This window comes from Sceloporus occidentalis, unplaced genomic scaffold, assembly GCF_023333645.1.
Source record: "Sceloporus occidentalis isolate IW3139 unplaced genomic scaffold, rSceOcc1.0.p SCAF_2, whole genome shotgun sequence".
Taxonomy (NCBI): domain Eukaryota; kingdom Metazoa; phylum Chordata; class Lepidosauria; order Squamata; family Phrynosomatidae; genus Sceloporus; species Sceloporus occidentalis.
In genome coordinates, this window is record NW_028316982.1 from 35,512,009 (window position 1) to 35,532,705 (window position 20,697).

Genomic DNA, 20,697 nt, shown 5'->3' on the forward strand with positions numbered 1-20,697 from the left:
ACTTACAAATTATTATTATTATTTCACTTTCCCTCCAAAATTGGGACACAAATCAGCTTAATAATAATAATAATAATAATATCCCACTTCCTACACAAAATTGGGAAACGAAGTGGCATACAAGCAATACTAATAATACTAATACTTGCTACAGTGCAGATGCAGGGCCCTTCCTGGGCGATGCCCTCCCTCGCTCCCTCCCTGCCTTGCTGCCTCCGCCCAGGACTCCTCCGGCTCGCTTCCTCCAGGCTCCGGATTTCGCTGCGATTGTTTGGTTTCCTCCTCCTCTCTACCCCCAGATCGGCTCTTCCCGTCAACGACCGGCCCCTTCGCCTTCTCCTCCTGGGTCATTCGTGGTCGTGGAGCAAGGAGAGGGAACCAGAAAGCAACGAAGCCCTTGAAGGGAACCAGGTGGGGAAGGGGCTGCCTTCAGGGCCAGGTGTTGCTGTTGTTGTGTGCCTTCAATCGGTTGCATTCAGAGCCAATTGTTGCTGTTGTTGTGTGCATTCAAACGGTTGCATTCAGAGCCACTTATAATTATAGTGATAGCAATAGCAATAGTATCTACATTTCTCTACCACTTTATCAGTGAACTAGCATTTGTTGTTGTTGTTGTGTGCCTTCAAGGTGTTGCATTCAGAGTCTGTTGTTGTGGTTGTTGTTGTGTGCCCTCAAGGTGTTGCATTCAGAGCCTGTTGTTGTGGTTGTTGCGTGCCTTCAATCTGTTGCATTCAGAGCCTGTTGTTGTTGTTGTGTGCCTTCAAGGTGTTCCATTCAGAGCCTGTTGTGGTTGTGTAGCTTCAAGGTGTTGCATTCAGAGCCATTGGTGGTGGTTGTATGCCTTCAGTGTTCCACTCAGAGCCTGTTGTTGTTGTTGTTGTTGTTTGCCTTCAACTTGTTCCGCTCATTTGTGGCTGTCGTGTGCCTTGAAGGTGCTCCATTTGGAGCCTGTTGTTGCTCTTGTGTACCTCCAAGCCGTTTCTGGCTTACTGTGACCCTAAAGTGAACCTATCATGGGGTTTTCTTGGCAAGTTTCTGTAGAGGGGGTTTGCCTTGGGCATCCTCTGAGGCTGAGAGAGTGTGACTGGCCCAAGGTCACCCAGTGGGTTTCCATGGCCAAGCTGGGATTTGAACCCTGGTCACCAAAAGTCCTACTCCAGCACTCAAACCACCAAAGTGGAGCCATAGCTGCCTGGAATAACAGTGTGTCAAGGGATCTTGTAGCACCTTGGAGAGGAACTGGGCGAAAGATGGTGCAGCCTCATCTTTCGCTTCATCCGCACTGCAGGAATAATCTGTTTTGACACCGCATTAACTGCCATGGCTCAATGCTATGGGATGCTGGGAACTGTACTTTGTTTACTATGGGATGTTATGGGAGTCTGGAAATGGTAGGGGTTTTGTGTGTGTGTGTGTGTGTGTGTGTGTGTGTGATGGACACTACCCAATAAAAACTAAAAACACTAATATAAATATAATCCAATGCTGTGGGAATCTGGGAACTATAGGAAGTAGGAACATTTAGCCTTCTCTGTCAGAGAGCTTTGGTGCCCCACTGAACTAGAGATCCCATCATCTTATATCGTGGAGCCATGGCAGTTAAAGTGGTGTCGAACTGGATTATTTCAGCAGTGCAGATGCAGCCTTAGTCTTCTGTTACCTGCTTCCCCAGCAAATTCAAATAGTCACCTGAAAAAATAAAAGCTGTTTAGGTCGTCTTTTGAAATCATATGTGGAGGTCATTACTATTTATTAACTAAGGCACATTGGCACTGTTCAGAATACAAGAGGATGTGGATCAGGAAATGAGAGAGATTAATAGAGAGCATTAAACAAAGAATCAGTTCCAGTCACAAAGGTTTCTGTTTAATGCCACCAGCCATCATGGTCGTTGTAGCCGAGAACATCTGGAATGCATCTCCCATTGCAGACAGCACATTTAGCACCTTACTGGTCACACTCTCTCAGCCTCAAAAAAGCAATGGCAACCCCCCTCTGAACAATCCTTGTCCAGAGAACCCTACAACCAGGTTGACTAGATGTCATAACCTCAAAGGAGGACAAGGCACCACAAAATGTAGGCGATTCTCCAATAAAAGCTTTTAAAAATACTTATGTAAATATAAATCCATGCTTCATAGTCATGCTCAAAATGAAAGACATTTTGGAATTTCTCCTGGACAGAAGGTTGAAATGTAGGATATGTCCAGGAAAAACGAGGATATCTGGTCACCCTGCCTACGGTAGGTTTGTCTTAGGGTCGTCGTAAGTCAGAAATGACGTGAGGGCACACAACAACAACAGTTGAATATGAGTACAACAACAAGGCTGTTTTGCTAAACAAAACAGAAACATAGACAAGACTATGAAGGGCTTTGAAGATGAGGACTTAACAAGAGTCAGATGGGAAAACAGTTAAAGATTTATAGAGGAGCATCACATGAAAATGGCAGGTGAAAAATTTTGGCAGCAGAGTGATAGGTTCATGTGTCCTTCGGATGTTATTAGACTGCAACTCCAGTTAAGGCCTAGCTGACATAGGTAGCACTGAGGAATTGTGGGTGCTGCAGTTGAAACCATCTGGAGGGCCCCCATTGCCGTTTCCTGATGCAAGAGTACTCAGGTTGCATCCACACTGCAGGAATAATCCGGTTTGACACCACTTTGTAGTTTGTGGCTCTAGTGTCACAACAAGTTATTCCCAGAATTTCATCACATGGAGCCATGGCAGTTAAAGCAGTGTCAAACCGAATTATTTCTGCAGTGTAGATGTACCCTAAGGTTTGGCAATGGAAAATATCAGAGAAAATAGGAGTGGTTCAGGTGAGTTATGGGCAGGTGTGGCCCAGGAATTTGGCAAAAGGAATGTACATGTGATTGTCTGTTGAGGGGCAAGGAGAGGAGAATACTGTCCTTCCATGAGGATCCTTTATTTTGCAATCCAAAAGTGTTAATTCTTTATACAGGAATGTCTTTCCCCTTCCAAATGATCAAAATAACAGATGTTATTCTTGGTCATATATTTGCACATCTTTGGTACAGCAAGTAAGTCAATATCTTCTGGTCTTAGGACCTAGGGTTGTGGTGGGGACAGTGACAACTGATACTGTGTGACTGTGTGAACTTTGTTTCCCTTCTCTCAATGCAAATGAGTTGGATAAGGGCTGCTTCATAAATGGTAGGACACTCCCAAGAAGAGGAAAGAGTTCAACAGGGAAGGAGAGAACAGACAATTTTGACATACATCTTTCCTCACTTTTGCTTGGTTCTTTGCACAATATAGGAAATAGTTTCAGTCAGTTCTGTTTTCTTATGTATTGCTTGGAAATATTGCTTTATAGGACTTGTGAAAGGATCTTGTAACACCTTTGAGACTGACTGTGCAGAAGAAGGTTGCAGCATAAGCTTTTGTAGACTAGATGAAGTCTTCCCCCTTTTGGACTTGAACATTTCTGACTTGAGGCAATCCTAAAATGACCCTATAATGGGAATTTCTTGTCAGAGTTTGTTTAGATGACATTTGCTTTTTCCTTCCTGTGAGGCTGAGAGAGTGTAACTTGCCCAAGGTCACCCAGTAGGTTGGCCAAGTGGCAATTCAGATCCAAGTGGGAATTCAAACACTCAAACCACTACACAGTGCTGGGTTTTTGGACCACCAATCCCAAAATTCCCTAAGCAGCATGGCCATTTTGATATGTTTTTATTTTTTCACTTTACTTTAAAAACATATCTACCTATATGTGGTTGGGAGAATAAGCAAGTCTCTAGTTTCTCTGTGCAGTTAATTTGTATTGTGAATATAGTACTTTATCAGGGATTTCTCATTTTAGATTTGTTGTAGGAATTATCTAGTTTGTGGGCTGGGTGATGTCCTATTGCTGTGGTGTGCCTTCAAGTCATTCCCAAATTTTGGGGGTTTACTGGCAAATTTGTTCCAAGTGGATACACCATTGCCTTCCTCTGAGGCTGAAAGAATGTGATTTACCCAAGGACACCCAATGGGTTTCCATGGCTAAGTGAGGATTTGTACCCTGGTCTACATAGTCCTAGTCCAGCACCCAAACAGCTACACTACACTGGCTCTCATCCTATGTAATTTTTGAATTTATGCATTTGTGGGTTTAATTAATGTTAACTTAATATAAACAACATTCTAGTGAATATCTGTATTTTAGACAATGGAAAGCTATCAGACTTTTTTTTCATTTCTTCAAAGACTTCACTGTATGAATTACAAAATGTTTGTATAGAGATGACTATCAGTTTCTCTGCTGTTGAGCTGGTTCTTTATTAGAAAGCATTTTGGATAGAATAAACTTCAGCCTTGTGAAAGTGACCTGTGCCCTTTTGAGTGAAAGTCTACATGTACTGGTAGCACAAGTTTACAGTAATTGTTCTTCTTTGCTCAAAACAGGAATTTTTCCTTGTGATGTCTTCATGGAACTATGTTCAGCAGCCCTCTTGAAGCTGTAGCCATACCACGTGACCTACCCTGATCTTTCCCAAGCAAACAACATTACGGAAGGATTTCGTAGTCAATTTCAACATAAAATGTTATCAGTGCCAGCCAGAGGGAGGAAGGATCTGTGTCTCTGTGGCTCCACAGATATGATTGAACTATAACTTCCATCATCCTTTGCTGCAGTACGTGCAAGTTAAGGTTGATTGGAGCCGGATTTCAACTATATCTGGAGGGTCATAGTTTATCTAACTCAGTTAAAAATAGCTGGAAAGGGAAGAGCTCCCAATTCAAGCATCTGTCATCATGGAGTCAGGAGTTTAGAGATGTGAAGCTTACTTTAAGGGGGAAATAGAGAGTGCAAAATAAAGTTTCCAGCAGTGCTGCAGTGTACTTTCCAACTCTCCTCATTTGGCAGGGACAGTTCTGATTAATCTGTCATCTCAGTTTTTCAGCTGCTTTTAAAAGACCCAGTTTCCCTCCCCTTTTTCCACTTCCCCCTTCCCCCCCCCCACAGCTTACTTCAGTTGCTGCAAACTGAGTCCAAAATGCAAAAATAGTTTGCACGCAGTTAGTTGCTTTTGCACTCAACCAAAAAGGGTGTTGAAGAAAAGAGGAGATAATAATAATAATAAAATTTATTTATATACCGCTTTTCCACATTGATCAAAGCGGTGCACAAAAATACAGAGAATACAATAATAAATGTCAAAAATACAATATGTACATACAATAAAATAGAACAATAAAACAAATTACCAATTACAATTTAAAAAACTATATAACCAAATCAAAGCCAGCTGAGTTGATGTCAATGATGCAGATACATATCGGGGGGGGGGGGGGAACCATATAATATCAGGGCACATGGGGGAAAGCTTGGTGGAAAAAGAAGGTCTTAAGTCTCTTTTTAAAGAGATCCAGGGAGGTGGTGGAGTGGAGCTCATCGGGAAGGGTGTTCCAAATTTTTGGGGCCAAGATAGAGAAGGCCCTTTGCGAGGTTGACGCATATCTCGCAGTCGGAACCCTTAGCAAATTCTTCCCGGCTGACCTGAGTGTGCAGGGCAGATTGTAGGGGGAGAGGCGGTCCTCCAAGTAACCTGGGCCCAAGCCATTTAGGGCTTCATAGGAAATGACCAACACCTTGTATTGCGCCCAGAAGCGAATAGGCAGCCAATGGAGATCTTGCAGGATGGGTGTTATGTGGTCCGCCCTGGAACAACCAGCGACCAATCTCGCGGCCATATTCTGCACCAATTGAAGCTTCCGGGTATGGTACAAGGGTTGCCCCACGTAGAGCGCATTACAGAAATCCAATCGAGAGGTTACCAGAGCATGTACCACAGTTTCAAGGTCCCCCCGGCCCAGGTAGGGTCGCAGCTGGCGTATCAGCCGAAGCTGATAACAGGTGCTTCTGACTGTTGCATCCACTTGGATGCGACGAGTACAGAAGCACTCCCAAGTTGTGAACTGAGTGCTTCAGGGGGAGCGTGACCCCATTCAGGACAGGTGGACAAATTTCACTACCCGGGCCCAGGGAGCCTATCACTAGTACTTCTGTTTTCTCTGGATTCAGACTGAGTTTGTTTTCCCTCATCCAGCCCATTACCGACTCCAAGCAGGCATTTAGAGGAGAGATGCCATCCCTAGTCACTGCATCAGTCGGAGACACAGTGAAGCATATTTGAGTGCCATCAGCGTATTGATAACACTGCGCCCCGTATCTCTGGATGATCTCTCCCAGCAGTTTCATGTAAATGTTAAATAGCATGGGGGACAAAATGGCTCCTTGAGGGACACCAGATGTGAGTTCCCTTCTATTGGAGCAAGAGTCCCCCAGCTGCACCATCTGGAATCTACCCGAGAGGTAGGAACGGAACCACTGGAGCGCAGTGCCCCCGATACCCAACTCCCTCAGGTGTTCCAGAAGGATACCATGGTCGATGGTATCGAAAGCCGCTGAGATGTCCAAAAGCACTAACAGGGACACGCTTCCCCTGTCCATGCCCAGACGGAGATCATCAACTAAGGCGACCGTGGCAGTCTCAACTCCATAGCCCGCCTGGAAGCCAGTTTGAAATGGGTCTAGAAAATCCGTTTTATCCAAGATTGCTTGAAGCTGGAAAGCAACTGCTCTCTCAATCACCTTCCCCAAAAAAGGCAACAACGGGACGGGTCGATAGTTATTTCGTATCAGGGGGTCTAAGGAGGGCTTTTTTAGCAGAGGTCTGACTACTGCTAATTTTAGACTCAATGGAAAACGTCCCTCACCAAAAGATGAATTATGTAACACTGCATTTCCTGTAGACTCAGGCAAAACCAATATGCTGTAGTCTCTGCTAACTTGTCTGTTCTCCTTTAATGTTTGCCATCATGACCACACTCTGTTCTTGTTTGACCACACATGTTCTGGTTTGGGGCTTTGAAAAGATGGAGGGCATGGTGTAGTTGCAAAATTAAATACACTGGAATGCATGATAATCTATATACACTACAAATTAATGACAGCCCCTCATAGGAAAGTGAAACTTGGCTACAGTGGTTCATGCTGTAATTGTTTATATTGATACACCGCACTTTTTTTTAAAAAAAACAGCTGTTTTACAAATAAAGCATTTTATTTAAACTAGATTTTTTTTAAAAAAATATCAAAGCAGATTTCAAAACCTATTAAAATTAATTAGTAAAGCAGTAGCCTAGTTCAAAAATATTATTCTGAATACATATTATACAATGCCTGATTGTATTCTATGAATAAATTAACATCAGTTTATAAAGGTGGGAGATAACTAGATTTCACCTGTGTTAGATAGAGTTACAATTCTACTGAAGACACACAGGTTCACAGTTTGGGGGTACTCAACATTGAACATGGAGGCTTAGGTTTCTGTGGTGGTCAAAAGTGCTTTTGCACGATTAAAGTTTGTGTGCTAGCTATGCCTTTTCCACAAAAGATTGGTTCTGGCCAGAGTAGTAATGCCTTAATTACCTCCCATCTAGACTACTGCAATACACTCTACTTGGGGCTGCCTTTGAAGAGTGTTCAGAAACATCAGCTGGTTCAAGGAGCTGCAGCCAGACTGTTAACTGGGGCAGATTACAGAGACTATACTACAGCCTTGTTAAAACAGCTTCACACTGGCTCCCAGTTTGTTTCTGTTTACAATTCAAAGGGCTGGTTATGACCTATAAAGCAGACCACATCTCCCTTTATTATCTTGCCCATACTTTGAAAGCTTCAGGAGAGGCCCTTCTCTCAGTCCTACCATCATCACAAGCACGGTTAGTGGGGACACATTAGAGGGCCTTCTTGGTAGCTGCCCCTAGAATCTAGAACTCACTTTTCAGGGAGACTAGAATGTCCCTCCTCCTTCCATTAGCAGACTAAAACCTTTTTATTCCAGCAGCCTTTTGAAACACAAAGGCCTGTTACAGACTGCCCAAATAAAGCTGCTTCGGGTCTCTTTGGAGGTATGCTGTTTAAATGATGCATGCACCCTAAGAATCCGGAAGCTCCACCAAAGCTGCCCTCCAGTGCTTAGGAATGGAGTGTGGCTTTGGCGCGACCTCCGGACTCTTAGGACCCATGCATCATTTAAATAGCATACCTCCAAAGAGACCTGAAGCAGCTTTATTTTGGCAGTCTGTAACAAGCCATGGTTTCTAAAGAGTAGGCTAGAAGGTGGGGTATTACTTTAGGTGAATTGTTCTTAATAGCTTTTTATCTTTTTAAATTGCATTTTATTCTGTTAATTTGAAGTTTGAATTATTTTCATACTGTGAATAATTCTCTTTCAATGCCCCCCTTTTCTATGCTTTTAATTCGCATTCTCTTATATTTGAGTTCCAATTTTTGAGAGAAGTGGTATACAAATAAGTACAGTATACCAACAACAGTAACAGCAACAACTGATCAGACGTATTCTCTCACCTTTTTCTAAGTGCAAAAATAAAAAAAGTCAATGAAGTGGAGTCGATTTGGACAAGAAAAAGGCATCTGGATATATACACAAGCAATCCCAATTTTTGAAAATTAATCTGATAAAGATTCAGAGTAGTAGTTTAGTGATTGAAAGCTAAAGCTGTGAATATGTATTAAGGCAATATTAGTCAATAATGTAATTCTGCTAATAATGATGATAAAATAGAATCTTCCTCACTGGTGATTTAAATCTGTGAATCATTCAGAGAAGTGATATAAATCATTGTTTATATCATATCAGTATTCTTATTTAAATGGAATCAGTATTCTTCTGAGAAGCTAGGTATATTGGCCTATATGCTGTAAATCTTCAGTCCTGATCTTACTTTTATTTCAAATTCCACTGAACCCAACATGAATTCATTGATGGTTTGGGATGTATGAATATTCTGGATACCAGATCCAAAATTATATTATCAGAAATAAGAAGAGTAACAAGCTGGATCTGGACTATGTGGTAGCATAGTCCTGATCCAAATTAGAACTTGCTAAATTGCAGTAGTAGGAAATTCTGTCATTGATACCAATGGGGGGTTTCACTCACTGCAAATAAATAATGTAGTCTGGGTTAAGACAGTGGTTTAGGCACAGGGTTAAGACTGATATCCAATTATGGCATGCTTCCAACTGTGCCATGGGTGGAAATGGCTTCATTGTGGTTCTGTGGTTTTGTGGTTTTCAATTTTTTAAAAGACTAAAGATGCAAATTACAATACCTCTAGCTTCACTCATAAACATATTTCTATGTCGTAATTATGGTTTTAAATCTTTCTCATTTCCACCACTCTTAATAATGCTTAAATAACTAATTTGTAGTTTCTCCTGAGGCTATTGAGTCCTACAGTTTTTCTGTGTGCTGTTTTCTTGTGATCTCATGTTCTTTCTTTCATTGATGCATTTGTTTCAACTAGAAAAGAAAACACAAAAACATAATGTGTGATGTGTACCCAATTGTTCCAATCAAGAAAGGATCAACATGTGTGAAATGTTTTCAAGAGCAGTATAACTGATCTTATCAAGTTGCAGTTTACTTGAAATGTATTTTCCTCAGAATAATAACAAAGAAAAACTTTTTTTTAAAAAAGCAACTGGCCAGTACTAATATGTGCAAAATCTCTTAGAATCTCGGCTAGCAGGGAGAAAGCTCTTGAAATACTTCATTCTTGCATTGAAGAATTGAAAGTGAAGATTTACATCCCCACTTTGGATCCACAAATCCAAACCCAGCCACCCTGTCTTGACTTGGGAAACAATTAGCCCTTGAGCTGATATAGTTATTTTTCCTTCCATTGGGGAAGAGGTGAAGAGTGTGCAAGAGAAGGAAAAATAAGCAAAAAACCACTGTTGAAAGATATATCTTATCTTTAGAATCTTGTCTATGCTTTGTGCAGAGCATAAAAAACAGACCAAAGATATGCTTTCCTAGAGAAGAAAAATTTCTAGATATTTTGAAGCCCTAGACAAAAAGAAGCATTAAATACCTGTGGCAGAATTGTCCATGCCATGGTTAAACACTGGCAGTGAAGAAACCTGACAACAAGGAAATGAACTCATTCACTATGTGGTGTTGGAAGAGCTTTCTGTGGATAACAAGAACTGACAAGAAGACAAATCCAAAAACAGAAAATCATTCTGAACTGTCACTAGAATCCTAAACTAAGGCTGTCATGTTTTGGACATATCATGAGACAACACATACAAGATTGTTCAGTAATGTTGTAGGCAGAAGGGAAACAGGAAGACCATATCTATTCTGCATCAATTGTGAAAAAGCATTATGAAAGAGAATTATTATGCAAATATACTACAGATATGGGGCAATATTTTTGTGATGGACCAGCTGTCCCTCACAGTCCTTGTGTAGGCTAGATGATGTCAGTGTTCATCAGGTCCCTGACTGAAGTGTCAGACTGCGGTTTTTCATTTTGTTTTGAACTTGACACTTCAGCAGAGACTGGCTTCACTTCTATCATTTTACATGCAGAGAAGGGAAAGAAGGAATGGAACAAGAGGAAGAACAAGGGAATCCTAGGGCCTGCATAGAGAAGATGGTGAAATGCTAACAGAGAACAGAAAGAAGGCTGAACTGTTCAATACTTCTTTGCCTCAGTCTTCTCCCAAAAGGAAAACAGTGCTATGTGATGAAAAGAGTGATGAAAACAGGATAAATCATGCAGTAAGGGGAATATAGCCCTGAATAGGTAAAGAAGTAGTAAATGAAGACCTACCTACTTGAAATGAATTCATATTTCCCGGGCTTGATGGGCTGCATCCAAGAGCAGTAAAGGAACTTGCAGATGTAATCTCACACCACTCAATTATTTTTGAGAATTCTCAGAGAACCGGGGGGGGGGGGGGACCCAGTAGATTGAAGGAAAATGTTGTTTTCATCTTCAAAGTGGGTGGGGGGAGAGGACCAAAGCAACTACTGTGACCAGTCATTTTCTTGTAGATACCAGGAAAGATTCTAGAAGACATAATTAAACAATCAGTCTGTGTGTATTAGAAAGGAATGCTGTGGCTATAGTATTAAGAGCCAACATGCAGTTTTCAAAAACAAGTAATTGAAAACTAATCTTCTCTCCCCCTTTTTGATAGAACAACAAGCTTGGTAAATTGGGAAGTACTGTGAATGTAGTATATCTTGATTTCAGTAAGGGTTTTGGCAAGTCCCCCTTGATACTCTTGCAGGCAAGCTGGTGAAGTGTGGCCTAGATAGTGTTACAATTAGGTGGATCTGTAACTGGATGATAGATCAAATCCAGAGATTGCTCATAAATGGCTCCTCTTCCTCCTGGAGAGAAGTGACCAGTGGGGTGCCTCACGATTCTATTCTGGGCCTTGTATTGATAGACATCTTTATAAATGACTTAGATGAGAGAATAGAAGGCATGCTTATCAAATTTGCAGGTGAAACCAAATGTGGGGGAAAGTGAATACCCTAAAGGACAGGATTGGAATTACCAGATAGATTGGAGAACTGTTCCAAAACTAACAAAATGAATTCCCGCAGGGATAAATGTAATATCCTACATCTAGGCAGAAGAAATTAAATGTACCACTCCAGGTTGGCTCACACTTGGATTGAAAGCAGTGCATGTGAAATGAATCTAGGGTTCTTAATGGACTATGAACAAAATATGAATCAACATTCTAGGCTGAATCAACAGGAATGTAATGCCCCAATTGAGGGAAGCATTAGTGCTACTCTATTCTGCTTTGGTCAGATGTCACCTGGAATACTGTATCTAGTTCAAGAAGGATACTGATAAGCTGATAATAATAAAATATTTATTTATATCCTGCCTCTTCCATTTTGGGGATCGAGGCGGGTACAGAATACAAAAATGATAAAAACAACAGAGTCCCCCCACCCACCTCAGCCCACCCTCCCTAAAATACAAAATTATAACAATAAAATCGTACATAAATACATACATAACCATGCTATCAAAAGGTGTTAGTCATTAAACAAGTGACAGCTAATACGGGAGCATAATATGGACAGATTTCTTCATTCAGGATCTAATCAGGAAAGGCCTGCCGGAAAAGGATAGTTTTTATTGCCTTCTTAAAGGGCTCAAGAGAGGATATTTGGCGAATCTCTTCTGTCAGGTTGCTCCAGATTTTTGGAGCGGCAACAGAAAAAGTCCTCTGGGAAGTTATCACTAATCTAGCTCTTCTCAGTTGTAAAAGATTCTTCCCAGAGGAATGGAGTGTGTGGGAAGGACTATATAAGTGGACGCATTCCTTCAAGTAAGCTGGACCCAAGCCATACAGGGCTTTATAGGTAATAACCAACACCTTATACTGTGCCAGGATGCTAATGGGCAGCCAGTGTAATGCTTTTAGAATTGGTGTGATACGGTTGAACTTAGATTTTCCAGCAACCAGTCTGGCTGCCATATTTTGCACCAGTTGAAGCTTCCGGACGTGGCACAGGGGTTGCCCCATGTAGAGCGCATTGCAGAAGTCGAGATGACAGGATCACGAGTACCTCCGTTTTTATTTGGATTCATCTTAAGTCTATTTTCTCTCAACCAATCCATTATTGACCTCAGACAGTCATTCAGAGGGGTCACTGAAACAGTCCGAGACATAGAGAAATAGATTTGGTTGTCATCAGCGTACTGATAACACCCTGCCCCATGTCTCCAGATGATCTCACCCAGTGGCTTCATGTAAATGTTAAACAGCATGGGGGACAGGATGGCGTCCTGAGGGATGCCAGATATCAGCTCTCAGAAGAGCAGCTGTTCCTCAGCATCACCATCTGGAACCTGCCTGAGAGGTAGGAATGGAGCCACTGCAAAGCAGAGCCTCCAATTCCTAGCTCTCTCAGGCTTTCCAGAAGGATACCATGGTCTATGTTTCGAAGGCCACTGAGAGATCCAAGAGCACCAACAGGGCCACACTTCCCCTGTTGATGCACAGACAGAGATCATCAACCAAGGTGACCAGGACAGTCTCCACTCTGTATCCTAACCTGAAGCCAGTTTGAAATGGATCAAGATAATTGGTGTCATCCAAGACTGCTTGGAGCTGGTTTTCTGTCCAAGATTAACAACGGTCTGGAATTCAGGCCTCAGTAGGAATGATTGTAAGAGCTGAGTATGTTTAGCCTGGAGAATAGAAAACTGTGAGTTGACATAATAGCCACCTTTAAATATCTGAAGGGATGTCATGTAGAAGATGAAGCAAGCTTGCTTTCTGCTGCTGCAGAGCTAGAACTTGAACCAGTAGGTTCAAATTACAAGAAAAGAGATTCCATCTAAAAATTAGGACGAAAGTTTCTGTTTGTTTGTTATTTATTGTTAGTGCTATTCAACAGTGGAATAGACTGCCTCAGAAGAGGGTGGACTAACCGTCTTTGGCTGTCTTTATGAGTGCTGTAATTATGTATTCCTGCATAGCAGAGACTTGGAACAAATGGACCTGGTGGTCCCTTCCAGGTCTGAAATTCTATAATTCTATAACCACTCTTAGTTGGTGCTTGCAAACAAGTGCAAACAAGGGAATTCCCCCTGCCCCCCTTTTTCAGGCCTTGACAGTCTGGATGGAAGGCATGGTATGTCAGAGGTACCCCTCTCTGGATAAAGAAGAACAAACTTTTCAGAGGAAGAATTAGTGTAGCTTTTGTGAAAAGAAGTTCTGCCTTGCTAACCCTTTTGGAAGTCTTTGAGGGTGTAACCAAGCATGTGAACAACAGAAAACTCTTGGATATTATATGGATGGACTTCGCAGTTGATTTTAACAGCAGATGTTCAAAGAAAAAATGGAAGGCACAGTGTCTTCACATACCCCCGTGTGCAACATCTGCTTTCCCCATCACTTCCAAGATGGAAAATTGGGAGAAAACTGTCTTAAAAATGTCAAGTATACCCTGCCTTTGAAGAGCCAGGATGTTGTGAACATTTTCAAAGAACGTCTTCAGATTCAAGAACAAACAAACAAACAAAAGCCATGGGAATGCATCACTTTGGGACTTGCAGTGTTAATAACTTGGATGTTCAAAGGTAAAGATAAAGGATTTCCCTTGATAAGACTGTCTAGTTGTGACCAACTGTAGGGGGTCATGCTCATCTCTGTTACTAAGCTGAAGAGCCAGTGTTGTCAAAGACAACTCTCTGATCATGTGGCCAGCATGACTTCCCAGAGCGCTGTTACCTTTCCACCAAAGTGGTGCCTATTTATCTACCTGCACTTTTACATACTTCCAAACTGCTAGGTTGGCAGAAGCTGAGACTAGCGACGGGAGCTCTCTATGTCATGTGGTACCTGTGCCTTGAACTTGAAATAGTCAGAGAAGCATCTTAACTATTGCACCATTGTACAAGAGGTTTCAGCCTACCTGAAGAAGACAGTTTGAAATAGAAATGCATCAAAGCCAGCTCACAGGGACAGTTTGTTTCACCCCTTGTTCAGTTTTGGGGTGATGCAATTGTTGTCTGAGAGCCAGTGTGGTGTAGTACCTCTAGAAATCTGGATCTGAATATCTGTTTGGCCACAGAAATCTGCTGGGTGACCTTGGCCAAGTCACACTCTTCCAGCCTCAGAGGGAGGCAATGGCATAAGTTTCCAAGAAAACCCTGTGATAGGTTCACCTTAGAGTTGCTGTAAGTCAGAAAGAACTTGAAGGCACACAACAACAACAGTGGAATTACTGTTTCCCAATGTAGTTTGTGCTTGCTTTAGTCATTGCCTGCTTTTATTCTGTTGTTTATTCCAGTTTTTTGTTGTTATCTAACTAGTTGAATTTCATTTGTTTCATAATGGGTTTTATTCTGTTTTTATTCTGGATCTTTTTTTGGGGGGGAATTAAATTAAAAATTGTTGTTACATTCAGCTTGTGTCCTATCTATCTATCTATCTATCTATCTATCTATCTATCTATCTATCTATTCATTACCATGTTTCTATTCATTACCATGTTATTGTACATTTTTATTAATCCTTATTGCAGTTGGATGTTCTTGGGGTTTTTTTAGTACAGTATTTTGGTTTCATTTCGATAGCTGTCCTTCAGTGTTATTTAGTTTTGATCCTTTTCAGAAAAGCATATCATGAAGCAGAAAAGATTGATAAGAACTATGGGTAGTTTAGAGATTCTACTTCTCAAGGTCAGATAAAGATATTTGGGATTTATTGGTACAGGCAAGAGAAAACTAAGAGGAAGACATTGGCCCTTATCACTTGTGAAACTGGAACTCCAGTCTGGGGCCTTTCCGCAGCCCTTCTGTAGCAAGGGGGAAGCAGGGTCATTTCGAATCCAAGGCAATTTACGTGATGTATTATTACATGTGAAGAACGAAATTGTGGTGATTCCTGAGTCAAAGCGGAGCGAGAGCATTTTGAATTACCACACCGGTACATACCATGCGGATTCAATGATTCAAACTGGTACCCTTGTGCACGCTCAATGGGGGTCTGAATGCATCGAGCTCCTGATGGCCCCCTCCTTTGTTCCCATCTCTCCATCCAGCCTCCTGTTTCATTCCCTCATCCCTGCCATCTACATCTAAATCTACCCTCCATTTCATTCCCTCCACCCCTGTCATCTACATCTAAATCTACCCTCCGTTTCATTCCCTTCTTCCCTGTCATCTACATCTAAACCTACCCTCTGTTTCATTCCCTTCACCCCGTCATCTAGATCTAAGTCTACTGTCCATTTCATTCCCTTCACCCCTGTCATCTATATCTAAATCTACCCTCCGTTTCATTCCCTTCACCCTTGTCATCTAAATCTAAATCTACCCTCCGTTTCATTCCCTTTACCCCTGTCATCTACATATAAATCTACCCTCCGTTTCATTCCCTCTACCCCTGTCATCTAGACCTAAATCTACCCTCCATTTCATTCCCTTCATTCCTGTCATCTACATCTAAATCTACCCTTCCAGGCACCAGAAGCAAATGGGGCAAAATTGCAGCACAGCATCATGGGAAATGTGGGACCTTGGAGGTTTGCGGGGGGGGGGGGGTGTACCAGGATGTAATAAAGTTGCATTCCACACCAGACCAATTCAGAGAGCTTAGAAGCAATTTTTGTGAATTCGCTTGTTACCGAATTCACCAAAATGAGGAGTCACTTTGGATTGCCTGCAGAAGTGCCTCGCAACACCCCCCCCCCCATTGAAAGCAATCACGTGAGATAATACATCACTTTTTAGTGTGAATCCGCATGGTTGGACCCACAGTCACGTCGGAACAGAGCTGCAAAACCCTCCATGTGATTAGGCTCATTATCAGATCTTAGGAAAGTTGCTTTTTTAGGCCATAACTGCCAGAATCCTCTAGCCAACATTCTTGGACTATATCTATATTGATATCTATATATATATATATTTAAAAGAATCTCTGGACATCATGGTGATTTATAAAACTGTATGTTGTGAAGAAAGGGAGTCATGGAAAAGGATGGGCAGGGTTCTATGCCATTTTCTGTTTATTGCTTAACTAGCAAATATGAAAATGAAGCAGAGGACTGGGTGAAAGTACATACATTATAGCTAAAAAGAATTTCCTTTTTCTTCCAGAAACAATTGGACACAGACCAGTGGAAATGGACTGTAAGTATTTCCCCCCCTCTATATTGATACTTCAGAACATATTTTAGGACAGCCTTCTCCAACTAGTCACCTACAGAATATGTCGGACTGATCCACATCAGCTACGAACAATTTGCTTGTTTTTCTTGGTTTGGGATGATTGTAGCCCCAGAATCATGAGAGTTCTAGCTGAACATATCTGTAGGAAAAGCCTGCCTCAAATAGTCCAGCATCTTCAAGGCCTGTCAGTAAAACCAACCTTTTTGCCTAAGTGCTTCTGTTTTCATGCCTATTATTTGAAGAGAGAGGCACTCAGATAAAGGGTCCATAGTGCTGCAGATTCCTTTCAGATAAAAAAACAGGGAAACCAGAAGTACGAATGAAAAGGAAACAGAGTTTATTTTTAGCTGCAGCTGTCTCCAGAGGAAAAGCTTCCAAATTCTGAAGCTTCGATTCACAAGTGAACCAGTCTTTTATAGTACTTTGAACAAAGAAAACTACAAATTACATTCAATTGGTTACATTATAAATCAAACACCCCTTTACACTCATTGGATGCCAAACATACATTTCTCTATCCCTCATGGGTACCCATCAATCTCCCCTTATGAGTATGGTTGCCAAAATTCACTACCAACAAACTGGGACAAAATGTAGAAAAATGTAGGATGTAATTTGGGCAAATGTAGGACAAATTGTAGGACAAAATTCAGCCCAAAATGTAGGACATTCAAAAGAAATGGCAGACACAACCAACTAAAAGCAAAAAAATTAATGTATCTAAAAAAAAACCACATTAATATAAATCCTGATATCATAGAGATCTTGTTGCACCTCTGAGACTAAATGCATCTGAGGAAGCAGACTCTTTCAGTTAATAATAATAATAATAATAGAATTAAGGGACATGGGGATTTTGGAGCACCTCAGACTAAATGCGTCTGAGGAAGCAGACTCTTTCAGTTAATAATAATAATAATAATAATAATAATAGAATTAAGGAACATTAGGAGGAGTGATAAAGGACCAGGGTTCTATCCCTTGCTTGGACATAAAAAAAACCCCAGTGGGCTAAATCACTCTCTCTCAGCTTCAGAGGAGGGCAATGGCAACCCCTCCCTGAAGAAAGCTTGCCAAACCCTGGGGAAACCCTTCCTTCCCGCTCTCCCTTCAGAGAGAGTCCTACCAGTCCTTGCAGAAACCCCTGCCTTCTGCCTGTCTCCTCCATAGCTCTCTCTCAGGTCTCCGCTTGCTGGGCTGCCTGCAGGGAAAAATTCATCCCCCTCCTCTGCTTGGCCAATGGGGATGGAGGAGCTGGGAGCCTGGCTGCAGCTGCTTTGGGAAGGAGCCTTTGGAGACAGAGACTGAGGCAACAATGAGGAGGCTGGCTGGCCCCCGGGCCATAACACAAAACTGGGACCAAGGTCAGAAAAGCGTTATTGTCCCGCCAGTTCCTGGGATATGGCAATCCTACTTATGAGGCCTGCTTTAACTCAATGTCCTAGCTTAGCATTTCAAAATATTCTTTATTTTGCCTAATAAGGACCCTCTGGTGCCTGAGGATGGGTACAGAAGGCCTCTCTGACCTGCTCAGTCATCTATGTCTAAATAGTCTTTTGCCCTGATTTCTAAATCCTCTAACCATTAACATACAGTATTGGCTATATCTAGTAATTAATTTTTATTACTTTTCATCCTCCTCAATAGCAACAACAATCTGGTAGCAAACTAAGGAGTTCTTCCTCTTCTTTTTCTTAAATGACCACATCATAAAACATAGAATATTGTTAATTCGGGATTTGAATAGGCTGTAACTAATATTCCCATTGCTGTCATAATATATTCTGGAGCACTGCCAGTAAAATCAAGATTATATCATTATATTTTTGTTATTATTCAAAGAAAAACAATACAATTTTTAGGTTTATACGGTTTTTGGGTTATGTGGTCGTGTTCTGGAAGAGTTTATTCCTGACATTTCGCCAGCATCTGTGGCTGGCATCTTCAGAGAATGCTGGCATGGGAGTGAGTGGGATATATATATATATATATATATATATATATATATACACACACACACACACACACACACACACACACACACACACACACATACTGTGTGACCCTTGGTTGATAGGAAGTGATTTACATGTTAATCTGTGTATTCTTCTGTTGTTGGAAGTCAAGGTCTCAGGTTATCTATTTAGTTAGTGATCCATTGTCTGCTAGGAAATCCCCCTGACCCTGGGCGGTTTTCATTTGCATGGGCTGGGTCTTGATTTTGGTGTTCAGGACTGGTAGCCAACCTTGGTTTACTTTAAGGATTTCTTCTTTCCTGTTGAAGTTGTCCAGATATTTGTGGTTTTGAATGGCTTCCCTGTACATTCTGACCTGACAGTTGTTGGCATGATGTGATAAATGGGAGTCCCTCCGTTGATCAGGGTATTTTTCCCAAGGGGAGGGGCTACTGTAAGATCTGAGGAATTATGGCATCACTGTTGGTGTGAGGGCAACCAGCCAGTCAGATGGCTGTTAGAAAAGAACCTTCTGGCTGGTTGATGGAGAGATACCGTTGAGGCAGTGAGAGTAAGAAGGCTTAAGGGAAAGCAAAGCCTCAGTTGTTGGCTTTTTCTTTAGGTAGGGATTCAGGTGTGGCTGTTTGGCTGAAATGATTATTATTATTTTGTAACTTATCTTTTAAGTTTGTCCCTGGAGGACCAGTTGTCCTCCATGTCTTATTCTTAATGTTCTTGACTTCATAATAAATCTTTTTCTTCAGTACTCTGCCACTTTGTTCATTCCTTTTAATGGCCTTAGCTCGGCTATTGTTTGTTCTTATTGTCGGTTATCAGTAGAAGGCCCAGCAATGCCCCAATGCATTGCTAGGGTGGATCAGGTTAATCCTTGGGCGGTGGCAGTAATTTGTTTTTGGGATTAAGGTGGTCTCAAGAGGTCCCATCCAGTTCAGCAGGAGTGGAGTGGGACCATAGAGAACCTTTCCATGTTGGCATTAGGTTCCTCTGCTTCTGTCTTTTTCCCTAAGTGGAAATTTAAGATAGGGTAGGAAGCAGAGAAAACTATCACACATGGTCCAGAATTTCAGTGTTTTCAAATACCCCACTCACTTCCATACCAGCATTCTCTGAAGATGCCAGTCAGGGATGCTGGTGAAATGTCAGGAATACATTCTTCCAGAGCACGGCCACATAGCTCGAAAACCCCACAAACATCTATGGATTCTGGGCATGAATGCCTTCAACTTCACAATGCAATTCTTTTTTCTTTCTTTCTCCCATACTGGGTTGCAGCCTCAAAGCCACAAATAAACTGAAATATTTAATATAAAATGATTTGTGATGGTAGGAAAGTGATAGGACTTGCAGGAGAAAATCTTAAGACCAGCTGTACTTGAAGGTGATATTTGAGCTGTGTTGAAGCACAAGATAGTACCCCCCCTCTTTTTTAATTCCTTATCAAACTGAGAGTTTATTCTGTCTTCAGCATTGCCGAGACATTACTGAGACTAGCAGGCTTGTTTAGGAGTCCCAGAACATAATGAGTGGGGCACCTACAGTACTTTCTTCATTTCAAAATCTGCTGTCCATGATAGTTTTGATTTACCTAATGGTAGGGTTGGTCCCACTAAATGAAGAATGTGTCACAAAGCTTGCCGGCAATTTTTTTTTCCTGTCATAATTTCAGCTTTAGCACAAGAGTGGGATTCATGTCCTTGAAGTACAGTGCCCAGCATTCCTTGTCATTGGCTATGCCAGCGGTTCCCAACCTTTCTTGGGCCGCGACCCCCATTGAGGACGAAAGTCCCACTCGCGGCCTCCCTGATTGGTTGGAAGACCAGGAAGGAGCAGGACTTTTGGCCGCCTACAAGCCCCAGCGGCCTTTGTGGCCAGAAGTCCTGCCCCTTCCCGGCCTCCCAACCAATTACGGAGGCTGCCGGGGGAGAGAAGGGTTGGGACTTCCGGTTGCAAAGGCTGCTGGGGCTTGCAGTCCCGTCCCCACCCCTCTCTCCGTGGTTGTCTGGCAGCCGCAGAGATAAGAGGAGGAGGAAGGAGTCCCGTCCCCGTCCCTTTCTCCCTGCGGATGCCAGCACCAGCACCCACGGGGAGAAGGGGAAGAGGAGGCAGACACATCCCCATCTGCTTTTCCCCAAGCAGTGCCTGTGCCAGTGCCAGCACCCGCGGGGAGAA

The 20,697-nt window shown here is 42.1% G+C and overlaps 1 protein-coding gene across 3 annotated transcripts in view; it reads left to right on the top strand.

Annotated features, from left to right (window-relative positions):
- Window positions 1-259: 259 nt before the first annotated feature.
- The window catches only part of LOC149318147 (phospholipid scramblase 2-like), a 47,580-nt gene continuing 27,142 nt past the window's right edge, over window positions 260-20,697 (top strand). The window contains exons 1-3 of one of the 3 annotated variants that reach the window (XM_089509087.1): window positions 260-411; window positions 4,415-4,644; window positions 16,481-16,513. In XM_089509087.1, the coding sequence (XP_089365213.1) occupies window positions 16,507-16,513 (7 nt within the window). In that variant the 5' untranslated portion in view covers window positions 260-411; window positions 4,415-4,644; window positions 16,481-16,506. Of the gene's footprint in view, window positions 412-4,414; window positions 4,645-16,275; window positions 16,514-20,697 lie in introns of those variants that run through there. The other 2 variants (XM_089509085.1, XM_089509086.1) reach the window with 2 other exon arrangements.